The 24997-nt window shown below is 40.9% G+C and overlaps 1 protein-coding gene across 2 annotated transcripts in view; it reads left to right on the top strand.

Annotated features, from left to right (window-relative positions):
* The window catches only part of Dsor1 (mitogen-activated protein kinase kinase 1), a 52692-nt gene that overhangs the window by 10248 nt on the left and 17447 nt on the right, over positions 1–24997 (top strand). For both annotated transcript variants that reach the window (XR_012966401.1, XM_076185282.1), the window contains exons 3-7: positions 6511–6624; positions 8177–8289; positions 13849–13960; positions 21807–21983; positions 23025–23211. Coding sequence is in view for 1 of the 2 variants with exons in the window: in XM_076185282.1 (XP_076041397.1) it covers positions 6511–6624; positions 8177–8289; positions 13849–13960; positions 21807–21983; positions 23025–23211 (703 nt within the window). In the remaining variant the exon portion in view is untranslated. The remainder of the gene's footprint in view (positions 1–6510; positions 6625–8176; positions 8290–13848; positions 13961–21806; positions 21984–23024; positions 23212–24997) is intronic.

Genomic DNA, 24997 nt, shown 5'->3' with positions numbered 1-24997 from the left:
CCTATCCTCCACTGTCAACTTACCTTCCACCACAAATGATCTGATATTCCCCCACTCTCTCCCCTGAGAACATGTATATCCAAAACTCTTCTTACTCTTCTCCTGGTTACCACTATATAGTCCATTAAAACACTATCTATCACTTTTCCATCCACCACCCTCTCCCATATGTACTTATGCTTGACTTTCTTCCAAAACACTGTATTTGCTATCATCAACTCACTTTCAAGACACATCTCCACCATGATTTTTTCCTCGCACTCCACACTTACCAACCACTCCATCTATTGGTTTGTTTCCTACCCTAGCATTGAGATTTCCCAATACCACTACATTGACATTTCTCCCTAAACCCCCTATGCACTCATTTAAATCTGTCTAAAAAGCCTCCCTTTCCTTTACACTCTTCTCACTACCAGGCCCATATGCACTTACACAGACCCACATCTACCTTACCAGTTTCACCTTTATCCACATTAACCTTGAAGAAACCTCCTTCCACTCCACCACATGCTTACCTATCTCTTCACTTACTAGCATAACCACCCCTTCTCTCCCTCATCCTCTCTTCACTCCTGACACCCTCCTAACTACACTTCCAAACTCAAACTTGCCCCTCCCTATTATCTTAGTTTCACTCAATGCCAACTCATCCATTTTTCTCACAAACATACTGCCTATCTCTTCCCTTTTACTCTCATCTGTACCACATCCACACACATTAAAAGACCCAAACCTTAGGATTCTGGTTAAAAAACTTCTCCCAGACTTTTTTTTTTTTTTTTTTTTTTTCCTCCTTTGAGGCTACAGAGAGTAGGATGCCTAGTCCTATCCCCGTCCTGTTTTTTTACATCTTTTACCCCTACCACAGGGTTTGGCAAAAAAGGAAATGAATATTCAGAGAAGTGGTACAGGACAGTATTAACCCCTTCCATACGGTGCCGCATACGTAGGCGGCATAAGGAGCAAATGGATATGCGATGCTGCCATATCGGCGTCTTGATTATATTTATTGTAGTTGCCCATGTGTAATGACATATTCTCTAAACTGTCTTCATCACATTTTCTATGGTTATCAAAATTCACAGGTGAAAGAGAGAACGATCGATATAAGCGGTGACTATATTTTATGATGCGAGTATTATTACGATACATCGTACGTCTGGCAGATAATGCTGCCCGTGAGATTTTGGCCCGTACTGAAGAGGTTAAGAACTGGGGGACAGTATAATGGAGGGACAGTTGCAGTATAATAAAGTAGCATAATTTCTCTATGAATAGAGATTTCCTCTATCACAGGCAAAAAATGATGTGTGGCAGAGTATTTTAGGGATTTCTCCCTGTCTTCTCCTTTCCTGCATGAGGGGACAGAGAAGGGGGCCGCCGAATTTATGAAGCGGCCTTGCTGTGGATGTGCTGTGTCTTGCGACACTGCTTCTGACCCAGGGCAGTGGACAGGATGCAGGGATGACCCGTCATCCAGGAGGTGCCAAGATAGGAGGAGGGTGGAGGGGAGTGGAGTATATGGGAAATGAAATGGGTGGGAGGGATTTCTATGCCTTTTTCTTTTTGGCTACCCCCCGTGTAAGGGGGAAAAGCCTTTGGTATATGTATGTATGCTAAATGTGAAGGAGGATAGGGAGGGAAAGGTAGTTGCAGTGGGAAGTGCTGAGAAAATAACAGTGATGATTGAGGAAAATGAAGGAGAAATAGGGAAGGATGAAGTGAAAGCTGCTGTTAACCTCTTCACTCCGGGGCACATCGTACATCTGGCAGCATTAGCTGCCAGGCGTGCGATGTTGCGTCATAATAATTGCATTATAAAAAATAAAGTCACTGCTCAATCGCCCGTGAATTTTGATAACCATAGAAAATATGATGAAGCCAGTTTAGAGAGAATGAGGGTCACGCAGGTATGACTACAATAAATATAATCAAGACGCTGACGTTGGCATCATTGTGTACCCACTTGCTCCTCATGACACCTATGTAGGCGTCACCATATGGAAGTGGTTAAGATGATGAGAGCAGGTAAGGCACCTGGGTTGGATAGATGCCATGCAGAATGTCTGAAGAAAGGAGATACAGTTATGGTGGACCGGCTGGTGAGGTTATTTAATGTTTGTTTAAGAGAGGGTAGAGTGCCGGAGGACTGGAGGAGTGCCTGTATAGTTCTGCTTTACAAGGGAAAGGGGGACAAGTGTGAGTGAAGTAGTTTCAGAGGGATCAGTTTGGTAAGTGTAGTTGGGAAGGCTTATGGGAGGGTCTTGATTGAGAGGATTAGGAGAGGAACAGAGGGAGTAATTGGTGAGGAACAGTGTGGGATTATGACAGGTAGGGGTTATGTAGATCAGATTTTTGTGCTAAGACAGATATGTGAGAAAGCTATAGGAAAAGGTAAGGATGTTTTTTGGTCATTTATGGATCTGGAAAAGGCTTATGACAGGGTAGACAGGAAGGCACTGTGGGAGGTACTGCAGATATATGGGATAGGAGGAAAGCTGTTAAGAGCAGTCAAGAGTTTTTACGAGAGTAGTAGAGCTTGTGTTAGGATTAGAGATGGAGAGAGTGAATGGTTTGAAGTAAAGGTGGGACTTCATCAGGGATGTGTTATGTCGCCCTGGGTGTTCAGTCTTTACATGGATGAGGTGGTGCGAGAGGTGAATGCAAGGGTAGTGGGTTAGGGGTTGGAGATGGTCAAAGAAAATGGAGTAAAGTGGGAGGTGAGCCAGTTGTTGTTTGCTGACGACACTGCTTGTTGCAGGATCAGAGGAGGGATTGAGGAAGTTGGTGACAGAGTTTGAGAAGGTGTGTGAAAGAAGGAAGCTGAAGATAAATGTGGGTAGAAGTAAGGTGATGAGATGTACAAGGGTAGAGAGTAACAGCAGACTGGAAGTGAGCATATAGAGTGAAAGACTGGAGGAAGTAGATAGTTTTAGACACTTGGGTGCGAATGTGGCAGGAAAGGGAGGAGTGGGGGTGGAGGTAGAATGTAGATTGAGAGAAGCAAGTAAATGCCTTGGTGGATTAAAAAGTGTAATGAGAAATAGACATCTGGGAATGGATGCTAAGAGGAGGTTATATGAAGGAGTGATTGTGCCAACAGCACTGTATGGAGCAGAAAGATGGAACATAGGAGAGGAAGAGAGAAGGAGTTTGAATGTGTTTGAGATGAAATGTCTGAGAAGTATGATAAGGGTTCTAGGCTAGATAGAGTGAGAAATGAGGAGGAGAACAGGGGTGGAAATGGAGCTAGGAGATAGGGTTGATGAAGGAGTATTGGGATGGTTTGGACACATGGAAAGAATGAGTGAAGAAAGATTAGTAAAAGAAATGTGGAAGGAGTGAATATGAGGGGGCGTCCTAGGATGAGATGGATGGATGGGGGTGAAACGGGCATTACAAAAGAGGAATGTCTGTTGAGGAAGGACTGGAGTGGACAGAAGATAGGGGTGAATGGAGAAGGGTTGTGTATGGATGATGCTGTGATGCATGAAGGGGAGTGGGTGGGGGGTGAGGAAGTATGTATGAGAAAAATTTGACGCACCCCGAAGGGATTTCTCCCCGTCTTCTCCTTTTCTGCATGAGGGGATGGAGAGGGGGGGGGTCGCCAAATTTATGAAGCGGCCTTGCTGTGAATGTGCTTTATCTTGCGACACTGCTTCTGACCCAGGGCAGTGGACAGGATGCAGGGATGACCCGTCATCCAGGAGGTGCCAAGATAAGAGGGAGGGTGGAGGGGAGTGGAATATATAGGAAATAGAATTGGTGGGAGTGGATTCTATGCCTGTTTCTTTTTGGCTACCCCTCATGTAAAAGGGAAGCCTTTGGTATTTGTATGTATGTAAATATTCACTTTGCCTTGTATATACATGGGAGGAACACAATACCCTGAGGAATTACACACTCATATAAGGGGTATTTATACATACATACATATACCAAGGCTTTTTCCCCCAAGGGGGGTAGCCAAAAAGAAAAAGGCATAAAATCATTCCCACCCATTCCATCCCTGAATACACTCCACACCCCTCCACCCTCCCTCTCATCTTAGCACCTCCTGAATGACGGGTCATCCCTGCACCTTGTCCACTGCCCTGGGTCAGAAGCAGTGTTGCAAGACACAGCACATCCACAGCAAGGCCGCTTCATTAAATTGGCGACCCCCCCTCTCCGTCCCCCCATTGCATAAAATGAGAGGATGGGGAAAAATCCCTTCGGGCTGCGTCAAATTTTGCTCACACGTGCTACCTCACCCCCCCCCCCATTCCACCTCATGCAATCACAACATCATCCATATACAACCATTCTCCATTCACCCCTGTCTTCTGGCCTCTCCCGTCCTTCCTCAACAGACATTCCCCTCTTCCCCAAAGCCCCCTTCACCCCATCCATCCACCTCATCCTAGGACGTCCCCTCATGTTCACTCCCTCCACACCTCTTTTACTAGTCTTTCGTCACTCATTCTTTCCATGTGTCCAAACCATCCTAATATTCTTTCATCAACCCTATCTCCCAGCTCCTTTTCCACCCCTGTTCTCCTCATTTCTCACTCTATAAAGTGATGCAACACTCCCTTTAACCACTTCACTCCGGGGCACACCGCATGTCTGGCAGCATTAGCTGCCCGACGTGCGATGCTGTATCATAATAATCACATTATATAAAATAAAGTCAGTGCTCAATCTTTCGTTCTCTTTCACCCGTGAATTTTGATAACCATAGAAAATATAATGAAGCCAGTTTAGACAGAGTGGAGGTTACGTAGGTATGACTACAATGAATATAATCAAGACGCCGAAGTCAGCATCATCGCGTACCCACTTGCTCCTCATGACGCCTACGTAGGCGTCACTGTATGGAAGTGGTTAAAGAAAATGGAGAAAAGTGGGAGGTGAGCCAGCTGTTGTTTGTGGACGACACTGCACTTGTAGCAAGATCAGAGGAGGGATTGAGGAAGTTAGTGACAGAGTTTGGGAGAGTGTGTGAAAGAAGGAAGTTGAAGATAAATGTGGGTAAAAGTAAGGTGATGAGATGTACAAGGGGTGGAAGTGAGCATTAAGGGAAAGAGACTGGAGGAAATGGATAGTTTTAGATACTTGGATGTGAATGTGGCAGGAAAGGGAGGAGTGTAGGTGGAGGTAAAATGTAGATTGAGAGAAGCGAGTAAATGCCTTGGTGGATTAAAAATTGTAATGAGAAATAGACATTTGGGAATGGATGCTAAGAGGAGATTGTATGAAGGAATGATTGTGCCGACAGTACTGTATGGGGCAGAATGATGGAACATAGAGAGGAAGAGAGAAGGAGTTTGAATGTATTTGAGATGAGGTGGCTGAGAAGTATGATAGGGATTACTAGGCTGGATAGAGTGAGAAATGAGGAGGTGAGAAGGAGAACGGGGTTGGAAAGGGAGCTGGGAGACAGGGTTGATGAAGGAGTATTGGGATGGTTTGGACACATGGAAAGAATGAGTGAAGAAAGACTAGTAAAAGAGGTATGGAAGGGAGATGTGGAGGGAGTGAACATTTGGGGACGACCTAGGGTAAGATGGATGGATGGGGTAAAAAGGCTTTGGGGAAGATGGGAATGTCTGTTGAGGAAGGATGGGAGAGGACAGAAGATAGGGGTGAATGGGGAATGGTTGTATATAGATGACATTGTGATGCATGAGGTGGAATGGGTGGGGGATGGGGGTTGAGGTAGTGTGAGAAAAATTTGACGCAGCCTGAAGGGATTTCCCCCCATCTTTTTCTTTTCTGCATGGGGGGACAGAGAGGGAGGGTTGCCTATTTAATGAGGCGGCCTTGCTGTAGATGTGCTGTGTATTGCAACACTGCTTCTGACCCAGGGCAGTGGACAAGATGCAGGGATGACCCGTCATCCAGGAGGTGCCAAGATAAGAGGGAGGGTGGAGGGGAGTGGAGTGTATTAGGGATGGAATGGGTGGGAATGGTTTTTATGCCTTTGTTTTTTGGCTACCTCCCTTGTAAGGGGGAAAAAGCCTTTGGTATATGTATGTATATATGCTTCCATTGAGGAATTAAAATGGAAAAATTATTGTGGTTAATAAGATGAAAATCTGTGTACTGGGGGCACACAGTATATGTAAATATATGTATATATGGTTATGTATGAATGGGTGGGAGTGGATATAAACCTTTTGACTTTGCTACCTTCCTGGTAAGGGTGAAAAAGCCCTTGGTATATACATTGATAGCAGTTTCATGTGTGAAATAACATTACAAAAATTGAAATAGACATCTGGAGTCTTGGAATGGATAAAAAGATTTACATTATTTTTTTAAGGAAAATTGTTTCGGTTCTTGACCAAATTGGTTCTAGAACAGATTGTTGTTGAGAACAGAGGTTCTATTGTATTTTAATGATTCTGGGTTGGTGCAGGGTGAGTGCATGTTTTGACATAGCCTTTATTAGTGGAAGAGGCCTTGTATGTATACATGAAGGTAATCATTATTAAACCAATGTTAATTTCTTGTTTCCATCAGATTGGAGAATTGAATTCAGAAGACTTTGACAACTTGGGTGAGCTGGGAGCTGGCAATGGGGGTGTTGTCAACAAGGAAAGGCATAAATCATCTGGACTCATCATGGCACGCAAGGTCAGCAACTTTTACCTCATTTTCTCTCTCTCTCTCTCTCTCTCTCTCTCTCTCTCTCTCTCTCTCTCTCTCTCTCTCTCTCTCTCTCTCTCTCTCTCTCTCTCTCTCTCTCTCTCTCTTGAATCTTATCATGGTCTCCTCTTTCTTTTCTTACTTTATATATTGGATATTCCAAAATTCATGAAATTTAGAATGATTTATTGTGTGAAATACAACTTTAAATATGGTGATATATGCTTACAGTCAACCTGTCACATACAGTAGGTACCTTTTGGTCTCACAAAAAACAAACTTTCTTGACATTTCTGTAACTGCTGTCAGTGTCTGGCTGCAATGCTCAAATCTTTGTACAGATATTGTATTGTCTTTAAGTTGCTGAATAATTTGGGGTTTCTTGACATACACACATTCCTTTAGATAATACCAAAGAAAAGTCAGGAGACTTCAAACCAGGTGGATATTTCTGTGAGAAGCAGTCTTACCTCTGTAAGCTGGAACTGTGGATGACACAACAGAATGTCTGCAGTTCCTCAGAAGACCTTAGTGATGTTGCTTAACAATTACTGCCATGAATCTAAGAAATACCCAGTGGTCAGATTAAATGGTTAACCTTTCTGATTTGACAAAACCCCTAGATTACTACCCCCCCCTTCCCCCCTCAAAATATAAAATTTCTAGGAAACAATTTTTGGTCTTAAAACTAAAGAGAAACATGTAGCATTGATGGCTGTATATTATCCAGTTCAATTAATTTATTTTCAAAGTTTTGTGCAATCTTCTTCACTAGTACTTTCTTTCCACCTCCATTAACTTCCTTTTGGCCAGAGCCATTGGAGGAAGGGGGTTCTTTAGCATGAGAAGAAGCTGCTGAATATCATTCCATTATGAATAAAATGCAGTTACTGATATGTAAGCTGTAAGTTTTGAAGGAGGGAATGTGATTCTACTTGAATTTCATGGGATATTTGACTGGTTTGGTAGGAATTTTTTGTATGCGGTAAGGACATGAACAGGCATCATCTTAAGATATCTGACATGCACACTTACACCTTAAGATATCTGATGTCAGGTTAGCTGTATGCTTTGAAAGATGATGTTACCACTGTTCATGGAAGTTTTGCCAGGCTTGGCAGTAGTTTTTTGTGTGCAGCTCAGAACATGTGTCATCCAAAGATGTCTGGCACAGTTGCACTCAGAACATCTTGCTACATTGCCTCTGACCCAGGGCAGTGGGTGAGATGCAGGGATGATCCATCATCCAGGAGCCAAGAAAAGAGGGAGGGAGGGGTGGTGATTGGGAGTGGAGTATGTGGGGATAAAATTGGTAGGAGTGGATTTATGCCTTTGTCTTTTGGCTACTGCCCCTGTAAAGGGGAGAAAGCCATTGGTATATGTATCCATGTGTTATATGTTTCATCCTGAAACATGTAACATTGTTGAATTAGATTTAATTGTACTTGATCAATTTTACCTTTCAGAAGTAGGGCTTACATAGTATGTAATACAGGAATGCACAACAAAATCTCATGTTGACATGTTATTAAACTTGTAGCTGATTCACCTTGAGGTAAAGCCAGCCATCCGTAACCAGATCATCAGAGAGCTTAAGGTCCTTCATGAATGCAACTCACCATTTATTGTTGGATTTTATGGGGCCTTCTACAGGTAAGAGACACTGAGTTAAAGTAAAAGAAATGAATTGTTTGATTATGTTTGCTTGAAAATATTTATGGAGAAAAGTATTTGTTATAGTAATTTGCCTTAAGATTAATTTGAAACCTGCAGCTAAGTAGCCAACATTGATCATTGGGTTCTCCCATGGATCCCTAATAGAAGATATATGGGAATGTTTTTTGTGTTGTATTTACCTACCTAGTTGTAATATGCGGGAGGGAAGCTATGCTCGTGGTGACCCGTCTTTGTATCTCTCTGCATCAAGTTTTATCTTAAAATCTTGTATAGTGTTAGCACATACTGTTTTGTTGTCTAATTTGTTCCATGTATTTATCGCTCTGTGTGGGAAACTGTTCCTTTTCAAGTTTTTTCTATAACTATCCTTTTTCAATTTTTTTCCGTGTCCTCTTGTTTTACCATTGTCCCACATTAATAGGTCGTTCCTGTCTAAAACTTCCATTCCTTTCATTATTCTGTAGATAGTTAGCAAATCTCCTCTTTCTCTTCTTTGTTCCAGAGTTGGTAGGTTCAATTTGGATAGTCTTTGCTCATATGTTAGTTCGGCGAGTGTCGGTGCTAGTTTTGTTGTCGCTCTTTGTAATCTTTCTAGTTTCTTAATATTCTTTTTGGTACTGGGTGTCCAAAGTGATGCTGCGTACTCGATTTTTGGTCTTATTAGTGTAGTAAGTATTTTCCTTATCATTTCTTCGTCCATATGGGTAAATGCCACTTTGATTGCTCTCAATAAGTTGTAGGTTTCTCCGAACATCTTGTTTATATGCTTATCTGGTTTCATGTCCTTTCCAATCATCACTCCAAGATCTTTTTCATAGTTTGTTTTATTTGTTTTTTCTTCCCCAATTCTGTAATCTTTTGATATTCTATTTTTACTCTTTCCAAATTCCATTATGCTGCATTTCTTAATATTGAATTTTACTTCCCACTTTTGAGTCCAATTCCATATTGTGTCCAGATCTTGTTGCAATGAGTTGCAGTCCTCTTCCGTTTTTACCTTCTTAAGTAATTTTGCATCATCTGCAAAAAAAATTATATAGCACTCCACGCCTTCATTCATGTCATTAATATATACAGCGAACATGATCGGGGCCAGTACTGATCCTTGCGGGACCCCGCTTTTTACTTCTTCCCAGTTGGAGAATTTTTCTCTAATTACAACTCTCATTTTCCTCCCGATCAGAAAGTCTTTCATCCATTCCAATAATTTTCCTTTGATGCCACCTTTTGACTCTATCTTATTTATTAGTTTCCTATGTATTAGTGTCACAATGGTTCCATGTAGCATTTATTTAATTGTAATATGCAGGACAGGAGTTGTGCTTGTTGGGTCCTGGTGTGTGTCTCCGTTAAGTTTATGTTGTCTGCTTGGACTGTTTCTTAATTTTCATGCTGTGCCCTCTTGATATTCTTTTGTCTATTACTAATCTTTGTCAGTCTTGTCCACATCTTTCATAGTTCTGAAGGCATCAATCCTATTACCCCTCTCTCTTCTTTTTTCAAGTGTGGGGAGTTTCTCCTTGTCCAGCCTTTCCACATATGTTCTCTTAATTAGGTTGAGGACTATTTTGGCTGTTGCTCTTTGACTATTTAGATACTATCTGCATACCAAAAATCTTTTTCATCCTTATAAGGGAGGTAGCCAGCCAAGGCTGACTTTCTTTCAATTTTTTTACATAGGCTTTGTTCTTCTGCAGTAAAAGGCTATTCTTATGTTTGTAAACAATTCATATCTCTCCCATTACTCATGTTAATGTGTTTTTTTAGCTGACAAAGTATATCCATACCCAAGACTCTAGGTCCCTTTCCATCATTTTTGTAATTGTTTTACTACCCATTGTATAACACTCCAGGTCACTTTCCTCCTTCATTTTTGTAATTGTTTTACTTCCCATTGTATAACTCCATGGCACTGTCTTCTTTTACATTTATATATAGAGGGTTTAGGGAGAAATGTCAGTTTAGTGGTATTGGGAGATCTCAATGCTAGGGTAGGAGACAAACCAATAGATGGAGTGGTTGGGAAGTGTGGAGTTCCAGGAAAAATTGTAGTGGAGAGATGATGGTGGAGATGTGTTGAAAGAGTTGATGACAGCAAATACAATGATTAAGAAGAAAGTCAGGCATAAGTACACATGGGAGAGGATGGTGAATGGAAAGGTGGTAGATAGGGGTTTAATGGACTAAATAGTGGTAACCAGAAGAGGAGGAAGAGTTTTAGATGTACATGTTCTTAGGGGAGAAAGTGGGGGAATATCGGATTATTTTTTGGTGGAAGGTAAGTTGAGAGTGGGGGATAGATGGAGAAAGAAGAAAAGGACAAAAGGTAGGTAGGTGCTGAGAGTAAACTGCTTAAATGAGAAAGAAAAGGAGTACAAGAAGAAGTTGAGAGAAAGTTGGGTGTGAGTGAAGGATAGAGTAGAACTAGGAGTGGAGGAGGAATGGGGATTTTCAAGGAGGGAGTCACAAGGTGTGCATAGATGGTGTGTGGAACAAGGAGGATGGGAGGATACAGAAGGAAGGGTAGTGAGAGGTGGGATGATGAAACAAAGAAGGTTGTAGAAGAGAAGCGAGCATTCATGGATTGGTTACAGAATAGGATGAGAGAATCATATGAGAGGTACAAGGAAAAGAGAAGTAAAGCATAAGATAGAGGAGGCAAAGAGGACAGCAGATATGAAATGGGTTAAGAGTATGACAGAAAGTTTTGAAAGTAGTAAAAAGATGTTTTGGTAGGAAATTTAAAAAGGAAGGGAAGCGAATCAAGTAGAGAAGAAAAGGTGAAAGGTGTAGATGGAGAGATGATAATGGAAGAGACAGCAGTAAGAGGAAGATTGGCGGAGTGTTTTAGGGAATTGCTAAATGTGAAGGAGGATAGGGAGGGAAAGGTAGCTGCAGTGGGAAATGCTAAGAAAATGACAGTGATGAATAAGGAAAATGGAGGAGAAATAAGGAAAGATGAGGTGAAAGCAGTTATTGAAATGATGAATATGGTATTCAAAAGCTGGTTGTATGATATGATAAAAGCCTTGATATTGGTGGGAAATATGTTGAAAAGTAGATTACAGTACAGGCTTTCATGTAAAAATAAAATTGCTACAAAAAGTCTACTTGTTTCATTTTTATTTCAAAACAGTACTTAAAAAACATGCCTCGTGTGTGTGTGTTTATATATATATATATATATATATATATATATTTATTTATATAGAATTTGATTATCTACTTCTGGCTCCAGTCATAAATCATGTCCAGGTCTTCTAGTACCAAAATGTAACCTTGTTTATTTTTTACTCTTCATAATCTTTACATTGTAGATTGTTGGGGTAAATATTGATGTATATCAGGAACATTAGAAGTGATGGAACCAAACCATGTGAGACGCCATTAGTCAGTCAACTAATCTGTTGCACTGTTTCTCTTGTGAAGGAGTCCTGTAGTTTGTAGTAACCTTGCCACAGCCACAAGTTCAACCCATAAGTCACTCATTGAAAAGATTTTATGTTGCTGTCAAGAACAGGTGATTATAGGGCAGTGTAGTATGATGTGCTCTGTTTTCTCTGTATGGTGGCTGCAAATGTGGGAGTTGGAGTCTAACCAGGCTCATTCTTTGTTGGTATTGTTTTAATGTGAAGTAGTGACTTGATTGAAGGTGCTAGTGTAATTATCACTTGTCATGGGAGTGATTTTCCCATTGGTTTAATATTTGGGAGAGTTGGGTGAAGCATAGAATTTGGTGGTTTTAATGCAGAGTATTGAGGGCAGATTATTGTTGATGTTTTAGTAGAATGCCGCTGGTGTTATTTTTATGTTGTGATCAGTGAGCTGTGTTTATGTGATATGAAAGATGGAAGGGTTCATGGGGTCTGGGATGGAACTGTGTGCCTATCATTTTCGTATGCTACTCTTTAGGAAAAGGTAAATGAAATACAATTGAAGTTGATAGAGGTCTTGGGCCTGGTCCAGAGATTCTGTGTCAGCCCCTCAGGGCTTTACTTCTAGATGGAGATGAGGGTATTGACAGGTTTTGAAGACAGACAACAGGGAGGTGATCCACCCTGATTATATCTGACTGGACCACCACTTGCAAGTACTTATTGATGGTCCTCATAAAAGTTATCAGACAGTAAGTCTGTCTGTTGCCCCAGATCTCTCTTGTAGGAGACCTTAGGCTAACCAGCAACATCCAACAGATTGGCTCATAAGTCACTCAAGGAAGAAATATTTGTTGTCTGATTATGGCTAGGGTGGGACAGTGTATGATTATGTTCATTGTCATCTGTGCGATAATTACATCTGGGCCAGTTTGTTTCTGTGGCCAGGCCTATTTTTTGTTTTAGTGCTGGATGGTGACCTGAATGTAATTGGAAAAGTGTGATTCTTGCTTCTTTTAGGAGAATTTTTTTCTGTAGGAGCAGTTTGATGGCATGGGGAATTCAGTGGTTGGTCTTGAAATGCTTGTTTGGTGGTCTCAGTGAGTACTTTTATATGGATGTGTAGGTGGTAGGTTGTTGATGTTTGAATAGTATGCTGGAGTTGTTATTTTTGTTGTGCACACATGATTGTGCTTGTGTGATGTAACAAGATGGGTGAGTAGGATTGTGCAGTCTTGCATAAAACTGTACTTGCCATTTTCATGATGTGGTGGTAGGTTGTTGATGGTTGAGTAGTATGCTGATGGTGTTATTTTTCTTGTGATCAGTTCGTTGTAATTGTGTGATGTAACAAGATGGGTGAGTAGGGTTGTGTGGCCTTACATAAAACTGTACCTACTATTTTCATGCAGTGTTCTGTAAGGAGGATTTTGGTTTCTTTATACAAATGTTTTGTAGGGGTGGTTTTAATACATCCATACATATACCAAAAAGCTCTTTCCCTGATGAGGGGGAAAAGGGCACCTTTTTCTTGCCCAGTTTATCTTAGCTTTTTAATGATGAAAGGCTGGATAGATGTGAGATGGGTGCATGCCTTGCCTGGCCACCTCCCATATAAGGGGAAAGGGCCTTTTGATATGTATGTACCAAAACCACCCCAACTGAACATCTGCATACAGAAACCAAAGCATCCCCTCAGAATATTACATAAAAATGGTGAGTAAATATTTTTATGATTCCTGTTATTATTTTCAGTTTTTTATTTTGTTTAGTTTGTAGGGTGTCTTATGATTAGCTAACAAACGAATATATTATCTGAATATAGATGTGTTGTCCCCCCATTTTATGCAATGGGGGGACGGAGAGGGGGGGTCGCCGATTTAATGAAGCGGCCTTGCTGTGGATGTGCTGTGTCTTGCGACACTGCTTCTGACCCAGGGCAGTGGACAAGGTGCAGGGATGACCCGTCATTCAGGAGGTGCTAAGATAAGAGGGAGGGTGGAGGGGTGTGGAGTGTATTCAGGGATGGAATGGGTGGGAATGATTTTATGCCTTTTCTTTTTGGCTACCCCCCTTGTAAAGGGGAAAAAGCCTTGGTATATGTATGTATGTATGTAGATGTGTTGTAATTCACAAATCTTATTTTTGTTTTCATTTCCAGTGAAGGTGAAATTTCAATATGTATGGAATACATGGATGGTGGTTCTTTGGATTTGTGTTTGAAGCGTGCCGGCCGAATTCCTGAATCTATTTTGGCCAAAATATGTTCTACGGTGAGTAAATACTTCCATTTTTTTTTATGAAGTGATGATAAATATATTCATATACTAAAATATATTAACCACTTTGGTACGATGATGCCTACATAGACATCATGAGGTGTGAGTGGGATGCTCATCTTGATAATATATATATATATATATATATATATATATATATATATATATAGTAGTTGTACATATGTTACCCCCAGATCCTGTGAAATGGTTTAATCACGTTTTCTGTGTTTATTATCACTCAGAGTAAAAGAGAACGAATAATACAGCAGTGACTTTATATTTTATAATGAGAGCTGTGTGATGCATCATTTATATGGCAGCCGATGCTGTGCACAAGAATGTGACTCGTGCTGAAGTGGTTAAAAGACCTTTTCCCTCTCGTAATAGGGGTGGCCAATTCTAAGCATGTACCCACCAGAAACCCATCCAACACCCACCGTGTATCCATCAAATTAGAATTGCTTGGGTCTAAGGCATCGCAGCATGACACAGTGCTTCTATAGAAGGGACCAACAGCTGTAGCTGGTTTACCCCCAAAACTTCATTGCATGGTCCCCCTTCCCCTATTAAATTACTTGTATTGCCTCACCTTATATACATCCACTGGGTTCTTTCACTCCTGGGTCAGTTTATTCAATTTTTTACCGTATGCAGTTTTAAGGGGGCCGTTGCACTCGAAAACGAACTTCGTCAATTATGATCGGAATTTCGCGAATTTTTAATATGTTATATATACATATACTGAGATGTTCACCACCAATTTTCATATCATTTGGTTAAAAACAATGAAGTTATTAAAAAAAACTGTTTTTTGGAAAATTACAAACTTTCTATCTCCTCATTTATCCATTGAGTGAGCATGCTGAAAAAAATACCACAAATGCTCTATAGCAATACCTAAAAAACTATCGTACATTTTTTGGAATTTCCTCTTAGTTTAGGAGAATTTTTTTTTTTTTTTTTTTTTTCCTCCATAAAATACAATATATCGACTTCTATCACAAAAAATGAAAAACCCCATTAAAATCGCCCAAGTAGTTATGGAGGAGATAGAAAAAAATGTAGAGAAAAGTGTAGTTTTGAGATATTGAGTTTTGAAGTTCAAAATACATTTCCCTGCATTTTTTATATAATTCATTTAGATTTTTTTTTTCTGCGCCAATCTTCATGCATTCTATGTCATTCACATGTTATTATAAAGTGTAGCTGGTACCTGGTCCCCCCTTTTACGAGGTATTAGCAGCTCAGAAGGCGAGGGTTTCAGGAGGCACCACCTCCCTCATTGTCGCCAGGTTTGCTTACTAGAAAGCTCCCGGCTGGAAATCGGAGCTGAACGATAGTTTTCTCGTCCTCTTTCTGGTCTTTGGTGTCCCTTTCTGTTCTGTGTCTTTGTCTTGTTCCTCAAGTGCTTTTGTAATGATGGGATTGACTTCAACTAAGTGAGAAAGAAGATTATGTGTCCTTCCAAAGTTATGATCAATGACAGTCACTCTTGTGACGAAAAGCACTCAGAGCATTTCATTTGAAGAGGCACGTGATGGTACGTCACGCATGCTCGATGTTTGCAGTGACGTCATTTGAGAAAAGAGGATATGGAGGGGTAGAGGAGTGCGATAACGCACAGTCAGCATAGCGAGCCCGGGTGCGCCCAGCAACACTGCTATGAGTCATCTCCAGTAATAACCGAGGCAGAAGTACACTCTTTCTCAATAATTTGATTCAGTTTCTTAGCTCTTTCATGAAACGACATTTCTTCTTCGAATGTTTAGGGATTCTTGAAATGATTATAGCTTCAAATAAAAGTAAAGAAAAGTTCTCCAAGGAGTGACAATTCGCTTTCTCCACGAAGTGCTTTCACCACGTGTAGGACAAGTTTCCAGCTAGTCTTTATTAGTGAATACCAAAATACATCGCATTTGTGCCATTTTTATTGCAATGAAATAACTTAGTCGAACATATGTGCAGCAAAGGTGTACTGGGAAGTGGGGGGGGTCAGAAAAATAGTCATAACTCCTTTATTTTTTGGTATTTCGCTGAAATATTTCAGGACTGGCTTGCCAAAGGCCACAAGATGACAGGGTATTTTTTTTAATATTTCGATTTTTTATCGGAAATTCATCGCGATGGCCCCCTTAACAGATATTCGATGAACAGGACACCATTGAGTTGTAGTTGCCTGTCCAGTACTTCACTTCACAAACTGGACAAAACTATAGTGTGTGCAAAAACCATACACAAATTTAAGAGCAAACAAGATACTGTGAGATACAAAGATGGGACAATATGATCATAGCTCCCCTTCCCATAATATACAATCTGATAAATACTTATGCTCCAAACTCTCTGCCCACCAGCAGCTTACCCATACTCTTCCATCAATATATAAACATCATACATGCTCTGTTTCTCAGTAACCCCATAATGATTAACAACCAAAAATGTGCACTAACTTGTGCTCTCTATTATAGGTTTTTATATCTCATTATGTTGTAGGAGGAGCAAAGATAAGAGGGAGGGAGGGAGATGGATAGGAGTGGAGTATTTGGGGATGGAATGGGTGGGAGTGGATTTTATGCCTTTGTTTTTTGGCTTCCTTGTAAGGGGAAAGAGCCTTTGGTATTTGGTATTATCCATTTTACTCCACATTTATATATATATATATATATATATATATATATATATATATATAAAATATATATATATATATATATATATATATATATATATACAAGGTATGTTAAATAAGTAATGAGAAAATATCAGGAGAGATACTTTATTTTCATAAGCTTACAAAACTTTGTCTCCTTGAAAATAATTGCCTCTCGCACCTACACACTTCTGCATACGTCTCTCCCAATCCTGGAAGACCTCCTCAAAGTCCTTTTCCAGTAGTCCCTTTAGGTAACTTTCCAATGCCCCTTTCAACTCCTCTGTTGACTGAAATCTGGTTCCCCTTAGACTGTCTTTCATGTGTAGGAACAGGAAGAAGTCACAAGGGGCTAGGTCAGGGCTGTAGGCTGGGTGTTGTACTACTTTCATTCCCCTGTCTGCCATCCAGGTGGTCACCAGCAACATTCCACACGAAACTGCCTCTGGTCGTCGGAGAGGATCTTTGGCACGAACTTGGCACAGACTTTGTGGAGCATCAGATCTTCGGTCAGAACTGTCTTTACTGTGCCAATACTAATACCAACAGCTTCAGATATCATCCTCACAGATGTTCGATGGTCTTGCATCACTAACCTTTGCACTTCCTCAATGTTTTCCTCCTTGCGTGCACTTTTCGGTGCTCCAGATCTGGGTTCATCCTCAACCTGTTCATTTCCTTCAGAAAATCTGTTAAACTACCAATAGAAACTTGCTTGGCTCATCTGTTCATCCCCATAGGCCTCCTTTAACATTCCATAACCTTCTTGTTTAGTTTTCTTAAGTTTAACACAAATTTTGATGGTGTAACGTTGCTCCATGTTTCCCTGCATCTTGACAAGTGTTCACAGATCAGCAAACCGAATCAGACTGGTTCCACCACATTCACCGCTGCACTCAGACCTACAAATATAGAAAGTTGCCAGTTAGTCATTTTATAGAATATATGTATGTGTACTTCACCATGAAGTAGTATTTTGATCAAATCATATTTAATGTCTCGCCTGATATTTTCTCATTACCTATTTAACAACCCTTGTGTGTATATATATATATATATATATAATATGAAAAGAAGTTTTGGAAAGAAATTAAGAGAGGAAGAGGAGTCGAATCAAGTAGAGAAGAAAAGGTAAAAGATGCAGATGGAGAGATGATAATGGAAGAGAAGGCAGTAAGAGCAAGAAGGGCAGAGTATTTTAGGGAGTTACCTAAATGTGAAGGAGGATAGGGAGGAAAAGGTAGTTGCAGTGGGAAGTGCTAAGAAAATGACCGTGATGAGTGAGGAAAATCAAGGAGAAATAAGGAAAGATAAAGTGAAAGCGGTTGTTAAGGTGATGAGAGCAAGTAAGGCACCTGGTCTGGATGGATACCATGCAGAATATCTGAAAAAAGGAGGTACAGTGATGGTGGACTGGCTGGTGAGGTTATTTAATGTTTGAGAGAGGGTAGAGTGCCAGAGGACAGGAGGAGTGCCTGTATAGTTCTACTTTACAAGGGAAAAGGGGACAAGTGTGAGTGTAGTAGTTTCAGAGGGATTAGCTTGTTAAGTGTAGTTGGGAAGGCTTATGGGAGGATCTTGATTGAGAGGATTAGGAGAGGAAGAGAGGGAGTAATTAGTGAGGAACAGTGTGGATTTAGAACAGGTAGAAGATATGTAGATCAGATTTTTGTGGCAAGACATATATGTGAGAAAGCTATAGGAAAAAGTAAGGATGCCTTTTGGGCTTTTATGGATCTGGAAAAGGCTTATGACAGGATAGACAGGAAGGCACTGTGGGATGTATTGCAGATATATGGGATAGGAGGAAAGCTTTTAGGACCTGTCAAGAGTTTTTACAATAGTAGTAGAGCATAGGGCAGAAACATGGAACATTAGAGAGGAAGAGAGAAGGAGTTTGAATGTGTTTGAGATGAGGTGTCTGAGAAGTATGATGGGGGTTACTAGGCTAGATAGAGTGAGAAATGAGGAGGTAAGGAGGAGAACGGGTGGAAACGGAGTTGGGAGATAGGGTTGATGAAAGAGTATTGGGATGGTTTGGACACATGGAAAGAATGAGTGAAGAAAGACTAGTAAAAGAGGTATGGAAGGCAAATGTGGAGGGAGTGAACATGAGGGGACGTCTTAGGATGAGATGGATGGATGGGGTGAAGGGGGCTTTGGGGAAGAGGGGAATGTCTGTTGAGGAAGGACGGGAGAGGACAGAAGACAGGGGTGAATGGAGAATGGTTGTATTTGGATGATGCTGTGATGCATGAAGTGGAATGGGTGGGGGATGGGGGGTGAGGTAGTATATGTGAGCAAAATTTGACGCAGCCCGAAGGGATTTCACCACGTTTTCTCCTTTTATATATGGGGGATGGAGAGCGGGGGTCGCCGATTTAATGAAGCGGCCTTGCTGTGGATGTGCTGTGTCTTGCGACACTGCCTCTGACCCAGGGCAGTGGACAAGGTGCAGGGATGACCTGTCAACTAGGAGGTGCTAAGATAAGAGGGAGGGTGGAGGGGAGTGGAGTGTATTTAGGGATGGAATGGGTGGGAATGAGTTTATGCCTTTTTCTTTTTGGCTACCCCCCCTTGTAAGGGAAAAAAAGCCTTGGTATATGTATGTATGGCTGTTCAACTTATACATGGATGGGGTAGTGCGAGAGGTAAATGCAAGGGTGGTGGGTCAGGGATTGGAGATGGTTAACCACTTCCATACTGTGACGCCAATGTAGGCGGCATGAGGAGAAAGTGGGTACTCGATGATGCCGACGTCAGCATCTTGATTATATTTATTGTAGTCCTACCTACGTAATCTCCATTCTCGCTAAACTGGCTTCATCAATTTTCTATGGTTATCAAAATACACGGGTGAAAGAGAACGAATGATTGAGCACTGACTTTATTTTTTATAATGCGATTATTATGACGCAACATCGCACGTCAAGCAGCTAATGCTGCCAGACGTGCGATGTGCCCCGGAGTGAAGAATTTAAAGAAAATGGTGAAAAGTGGGAGGTGAGCCAGCTGTTGTTTGCAGACGACACTGTGCTTGTAGCAGGATCGGAGGAGGTATTGAGGAAGTTAGTGACAGAGTTTGGGAGAGTGTGTGAAAGAAGGAATTGAAGATAAATGTGGGTAAATGTAAGGTGATGAGATGTACAAGGGGTGAAAGTGGCAGCAGACTGGAAGTTAGCATTAACCCCTTCCATACGGTGCCGCATATATAGGCGGCATGAGGAGCAAGTGGATACGCGAGGCTGCCATATTGGTGTCTTGATTATATTTATTGTAGTTGCCCCTACGTAATGACATACTCTCTAAACTGTCTTCATCACATTTTCTATAGTTATCAAAATTCATGGGTGAAAGAGAGAACGATCGATATAAGCGGTGACTATATTTTATGATGCGAGTATTATTACGACACATCGTACGTCTGGCAGCTAATGCTGCCCGCGAGATTTTGGCCCGTACTGAAGAGGTTAAGGGAGAGAGACTGGAGGAAGTAGATAGTTTTAGATACTTGGGTGTGAATGTGGGATGAAAGGGAGGAGTGGAGGTGGGGGTAGAATATAGATTGAGAGAAGCGAGTATATGCCTTGGTGGATTAAAAAATGTAATGAGAAATAGACATTTAGGAATGGATGCTAAGAGGAGATTGTATGAAGGAGTGCTGACAGCACTGTATGGGGCAGAAATATGGAACATAAGAGGGGAAGAGAGAAGGAGTTTGAATGTGTTTGAGATGAGGTGTCTGAGAAGTATGATAGGGGTTACTAGGTTGGATAGAGTGAGAAATGAGGAGGAGAACGGTGGTGGAATCTGAATTGGGAGATAGGGTGGATGAAAGAGTATTGGGATGGTTTGGACACATGGAAAGAATGAGTGAAGAAAGACTTGTAAAAGAGGTATGGAAGGCATATGTGGAGTGAATGAACATGAGGGGGCGACCTAGGATGAGATGGATGGATGGGGTAAAAGGGGCTTTGGGGAAGAGGGGAATGTCTGTTGAGGAAGGACGGGTGAGGACAGAAGACAGGGGTGAATGGAGAATGGTTGTATATGGATGATGCTGTGATGCATGAAGTGGAATGGGTGGGGGATGGGGGGTGAGGGAGTATGTGTGAAAAAATAAGTATGCAGCCCGAAGGGATTTCTCCCCTTCTTCTCCTTTTCTGCATGATGAGACGGAGAGGGGGGGGGGGGTCGCTGCTTTAATGAAGCGGCCTTGCTGTGGATGTGGTGTGTCTTGCGACACTGCTTCTGACCCAGGGCAGTGGACAAGATGCAGGGATGACCCATTATCTAGGCGTTGCCAAGATAAGAGAGAGAAGAGGTTGGAGGGGAGTGGAGTGTATTAGGGATGGAATGGTTTTTATGCCTTTTTTTTTTTTTTTTTTGGCTACCTCTCCTTGTAAGGGGGCAAAAAACCTTTGGTATATGTATGTATGTATATTTATATATATATTCTGCATTTTGTTTCTGATTACTAAGACTAACACATTTTTCTCTGTCTCACATGCTCCTTTTTGTCTTTCCCCTCCCTCCCTATCTCTCTTCCCCCCCCCCTCCTTCTCTTCATTTCCTCCCTTTTTTTCAGGATTAAACTCTTAATGATCTTTCCACTCTTATGCTCTTAATATAATGTATTGTTCTTCATTCCACATTCATCTATATTTATTCTTTATTTTGTTCCAGCATTCACCAAGTTATCAGATTATTAACACCTCTCTCTGAGCCACTCATAATTTATGAAGCAAATAAGAACATCCCTCTATGCCATGTCATTTCATCTGTTTTCAACCACTCTCAATTTACACCTATCTTTTTCACTTCCATGTGTGATAGACATTCCTCTTGAATCTAGTGCCCCCTTCACTCTTGTCTGTTCACTTAAATCTCTCAGGTTTCCTCAAAAATCCACATCCATTTTTCACATTTTCCTTGCTGTTCTTTTCTCACTCATTCTTTCCATATCCCCAGATCATCTCAGCATTCTTTGATTTACCCCATTTGACAGCTTTCTTTCCACACCCCACTCTCTGCCTTACCTCCACATTTCTCAGTTTTTATCTTCATAACACCTATACCTCTCAAGTACAATACTTCATTTCAAACATGTGTAGGCTCCTCATTTTTACCTTGTACTATAAATAATATATATTTAATTTTCTTCTTATAACTCTTGTTTATATTTCCCAACAGGTGCTTAAGGGATTGGCTTACCTTCGTGAAAAGCATCAAATTATTCATCGTGATGTTAAGCCTTCAAACATTTTAGTAAACTCTAGGGGAGAAATCAAAATATGTGATTTTGGTGTGTCAGGACAACTCATTGACAGCACTGCTAATACTTTTGTTGGCACAAGAAGTTATATGTCTGTAAGTAGCAACAATATTCTTACTATAATGTTAAGCCATTTGGACATGTTACCACACTTATTAAATTGATTCAGCTGGGGGAAATCCTTACTTTTCAATTAATAAGATTATGCTTATATTTGTTTGGATGTAATGTGAAACATGTTATGAGGAAGCACTTAAGGCATATTGACTGACTAATTTATGTTCAGACATGACACCCATGCAGCCCAGAGCCTTACAGCATTTATCTCTGGTTGGAAGATTAACCCATACTCAAAGAGAAATACTGAGCCACTTTTAAATACTACAATTCCTCCTTTCTACTACCCTCCTTAGAACTCCTGTACAGTAAGTCCTCGTTATACGGTACATATGAGTTCCTGAAAACCTTACCACAAATTGAAATTACTGTATACTGAACCCAAGTTTCGACTTATGGCAGACGTACCTTCTCCTTGCTCTTTCCTCTTCAAAATATCTAATTTTACCTCCAAAACACGAGCGGATACCGTATCTGTGAATTTTTCTTACCATAAATAGAATCGAGGGTAATAATTACCAAATACCGTAACTGTGAATTTACCGGATAAAGAATTACCGTATAAGGAGGACTCACTGTACCATGCTCTAGGACTTTTTTCCTTTTCTTTCTCCTTAACCAAAAGAAAGGCTTAGGGCAGAAAGGGACAGAAGGGTGGCATAAGCTGGAACTTCAATACCTCACTATGGTTGCTTACTTAGGCTTGGTAAGGTTGTATGGATGGTGCAAATTACATGTGAAGTGTTAAACAGAATGGCTGTAGATGTGGATGTAGTCTGAGGTATGTAATATTAAAGAAATAAATTATGAGAGGGTATGAAAATTGTGTAATACTGCAAGAATAAAATGTCATGTGAAACACAAGTAGTATAATGGTATACACAAATCATATACTCAAATATAATGGTCATGAAACCTGTTATCCAGTAAATAACTTTTTGGTCTTCAGTTTTTGGAAAGAACAATTATTCAAAGTGGTTCATACAAGCATTTTGGTTAGGTTCTTATTTATCTTACAGCCAGAACGTTTGAATGGAGACCATTACTCTGTGGCAAGTGATATTTGGAGTCTTGGCTTGTCCTTGGTTGAGATGGCCATTGGAATGTATCCAATCCCTCCCCCAGATCCAACTGTTCTTCAAAAGATTTTTGGCACCAAAGTAGAGGGAGTAACTCCTTCACCCACCTCGCGATCACCACGATCAGGTAGAAAATCTGTTGAATTTGAATTCTATCAATCTGTATACCAAGAGGTTCTTTCCCCCTTATACAGAAAATAGGCAGCCAAGGCATGCACCCATTGATCCCACTCCCATCTACCACCCATTTGTTTTCCCTCTATCTTAGTTTCTAGTGGATGATGGACCATCCCTGTCCCCTCACCCACTGCCTTGGTCAGAAGCAATACAGCAAGACACATCACATCCACAGGAGGGCCCACAGCCTAAGCTTGTTTACCCCCAACACTGTGAACCCTCCCTTCTTGTTTCCTTATACAAAAATAGAGAAAACATGGAGAAATCACTTCAGGCTGTATTAATTTATCACCTGTTCACAACCATGCTCTACTCATGCCTATCACTTGTCTTTTCCCTTCCCTGTGGAGCAGACATTCCCATTTTGCTCAATTACTTAATTAGTGCTTATTTAAGTTGACATTTGGTGTAGTAAAATGAACATGGGAATATTTAGAATGAAATGAGTTTAAGTATACATGTATAAAAAAATGAACATACATACCAAAAAACTTTTTCTTCCTTACACAGAAGTGGATAAATCAAAGCATATACACACTCAATACTCATTTCACATCCATCCAAAACCAATTTGTTACCCCTCCCATCTTAGTACCCTGTGGATGTAGGGCCATCCCTGTTTCCTGGCACATTGTTTGAGTCAGAGGCATTGCAGTGAGAAACAGCATTTCTTCAGGTGGACCTGAGAGCTGGAGGGGAAAAAAATCACATCAAACCACATCATTTTTTCATCCAATTATTATCAGTCTCCATTCACTCCTATCTTTCATACTCTCATCCTTGTTTGACAGACACCTCATTCTGCCAGTGCTCCCATCACCCTATTCATCCACCTCAGTCTTGGTTTACCTTTCAAGTTCATTTTCATCCACTACTGGTTTCCATACTTTTTTCTAGTCTTTCTTCTCGCATACTTTTCCTATGTCCAAACCATCTTAGCATTCTTTGAGCTACCATATCTGGTAGGTCTCTTTCCATCTCCACACTCTGCTTCATCATATTCTTCACTCTATGCATCCTAGTAACAACTACCATATTTCTCAAACACATTTAGGAGGAGCCAAGAAAAGAGGAAGGGAGGGATGGGGATGAGTGGGAGTGGGTGGGGATGAAATGGGTGGGAATGAAATTATGTCTTATAACTTTGGCTACCTCCCTTTGTATATGTATATTTTGGCTCTTCCTTTCTGCCTCCTTCATATTCCAAGTATCCTTTCTGTATAGTTCCATTGGCACAATCACAACCTCATACAATCTTCTTTATGTTTATCCCCAGATACATATTTCTCATGACTTATTTCATTCCTCCTAGATATCTCCGTGCCTCTTTTGTAATTCACTTCCTCCACTCATCCACTCCCTGCTACATATGACCCCAAATACTTGAAACTTTGTACTTCCTCCAGCCACTTGGCCTTTAAATTTGCCTCCAATCCACCATGATCATCACCCATTATACATCTCATGTTCTAACATTTGCCTTCTGTTGGGGTGTATAAATGATGTGCAGAGTGAGCTTCCTTTATTGGCTCTCAGCCAACTGCCTACAAATGCTGTTGGCCATTGCTATATAGCCGCTGGCCCAACATATTGTACAGCTGCTAGATGGTGGCCAAACATATTGTACAGCTGGTAATTGTATACACCCACATTTACTTTCGGCTTTCTCCTCACACACACCCTCCCAAACTCTGCTACCAACTACTTCAGTCTGTCTTCAGACTCAATCACTAGCA

The sequence above is a fragment of the Oratosquilla oratoria genome, chromosome 5 (assembly GCF_046742065.1).
Source record: "Oratosquilla oratoria isolate Oo_2021 chromosome 5, ASM4674206v1, whole genome shotgun sequence".
Taxonomy (NCBI): domain Eukaryota; kingdom Metazoa; phylum Arthropoda; class Malacostraca; order Stomatopoda; family Squillidae; genus Oratosquilla; species Oratosquilla oratoria.
The sequence above is the reverse complement of the archived record's forward strand: the minus strand, read 5'-3'. Positions and strand labels throughout refer to the sequence as shown.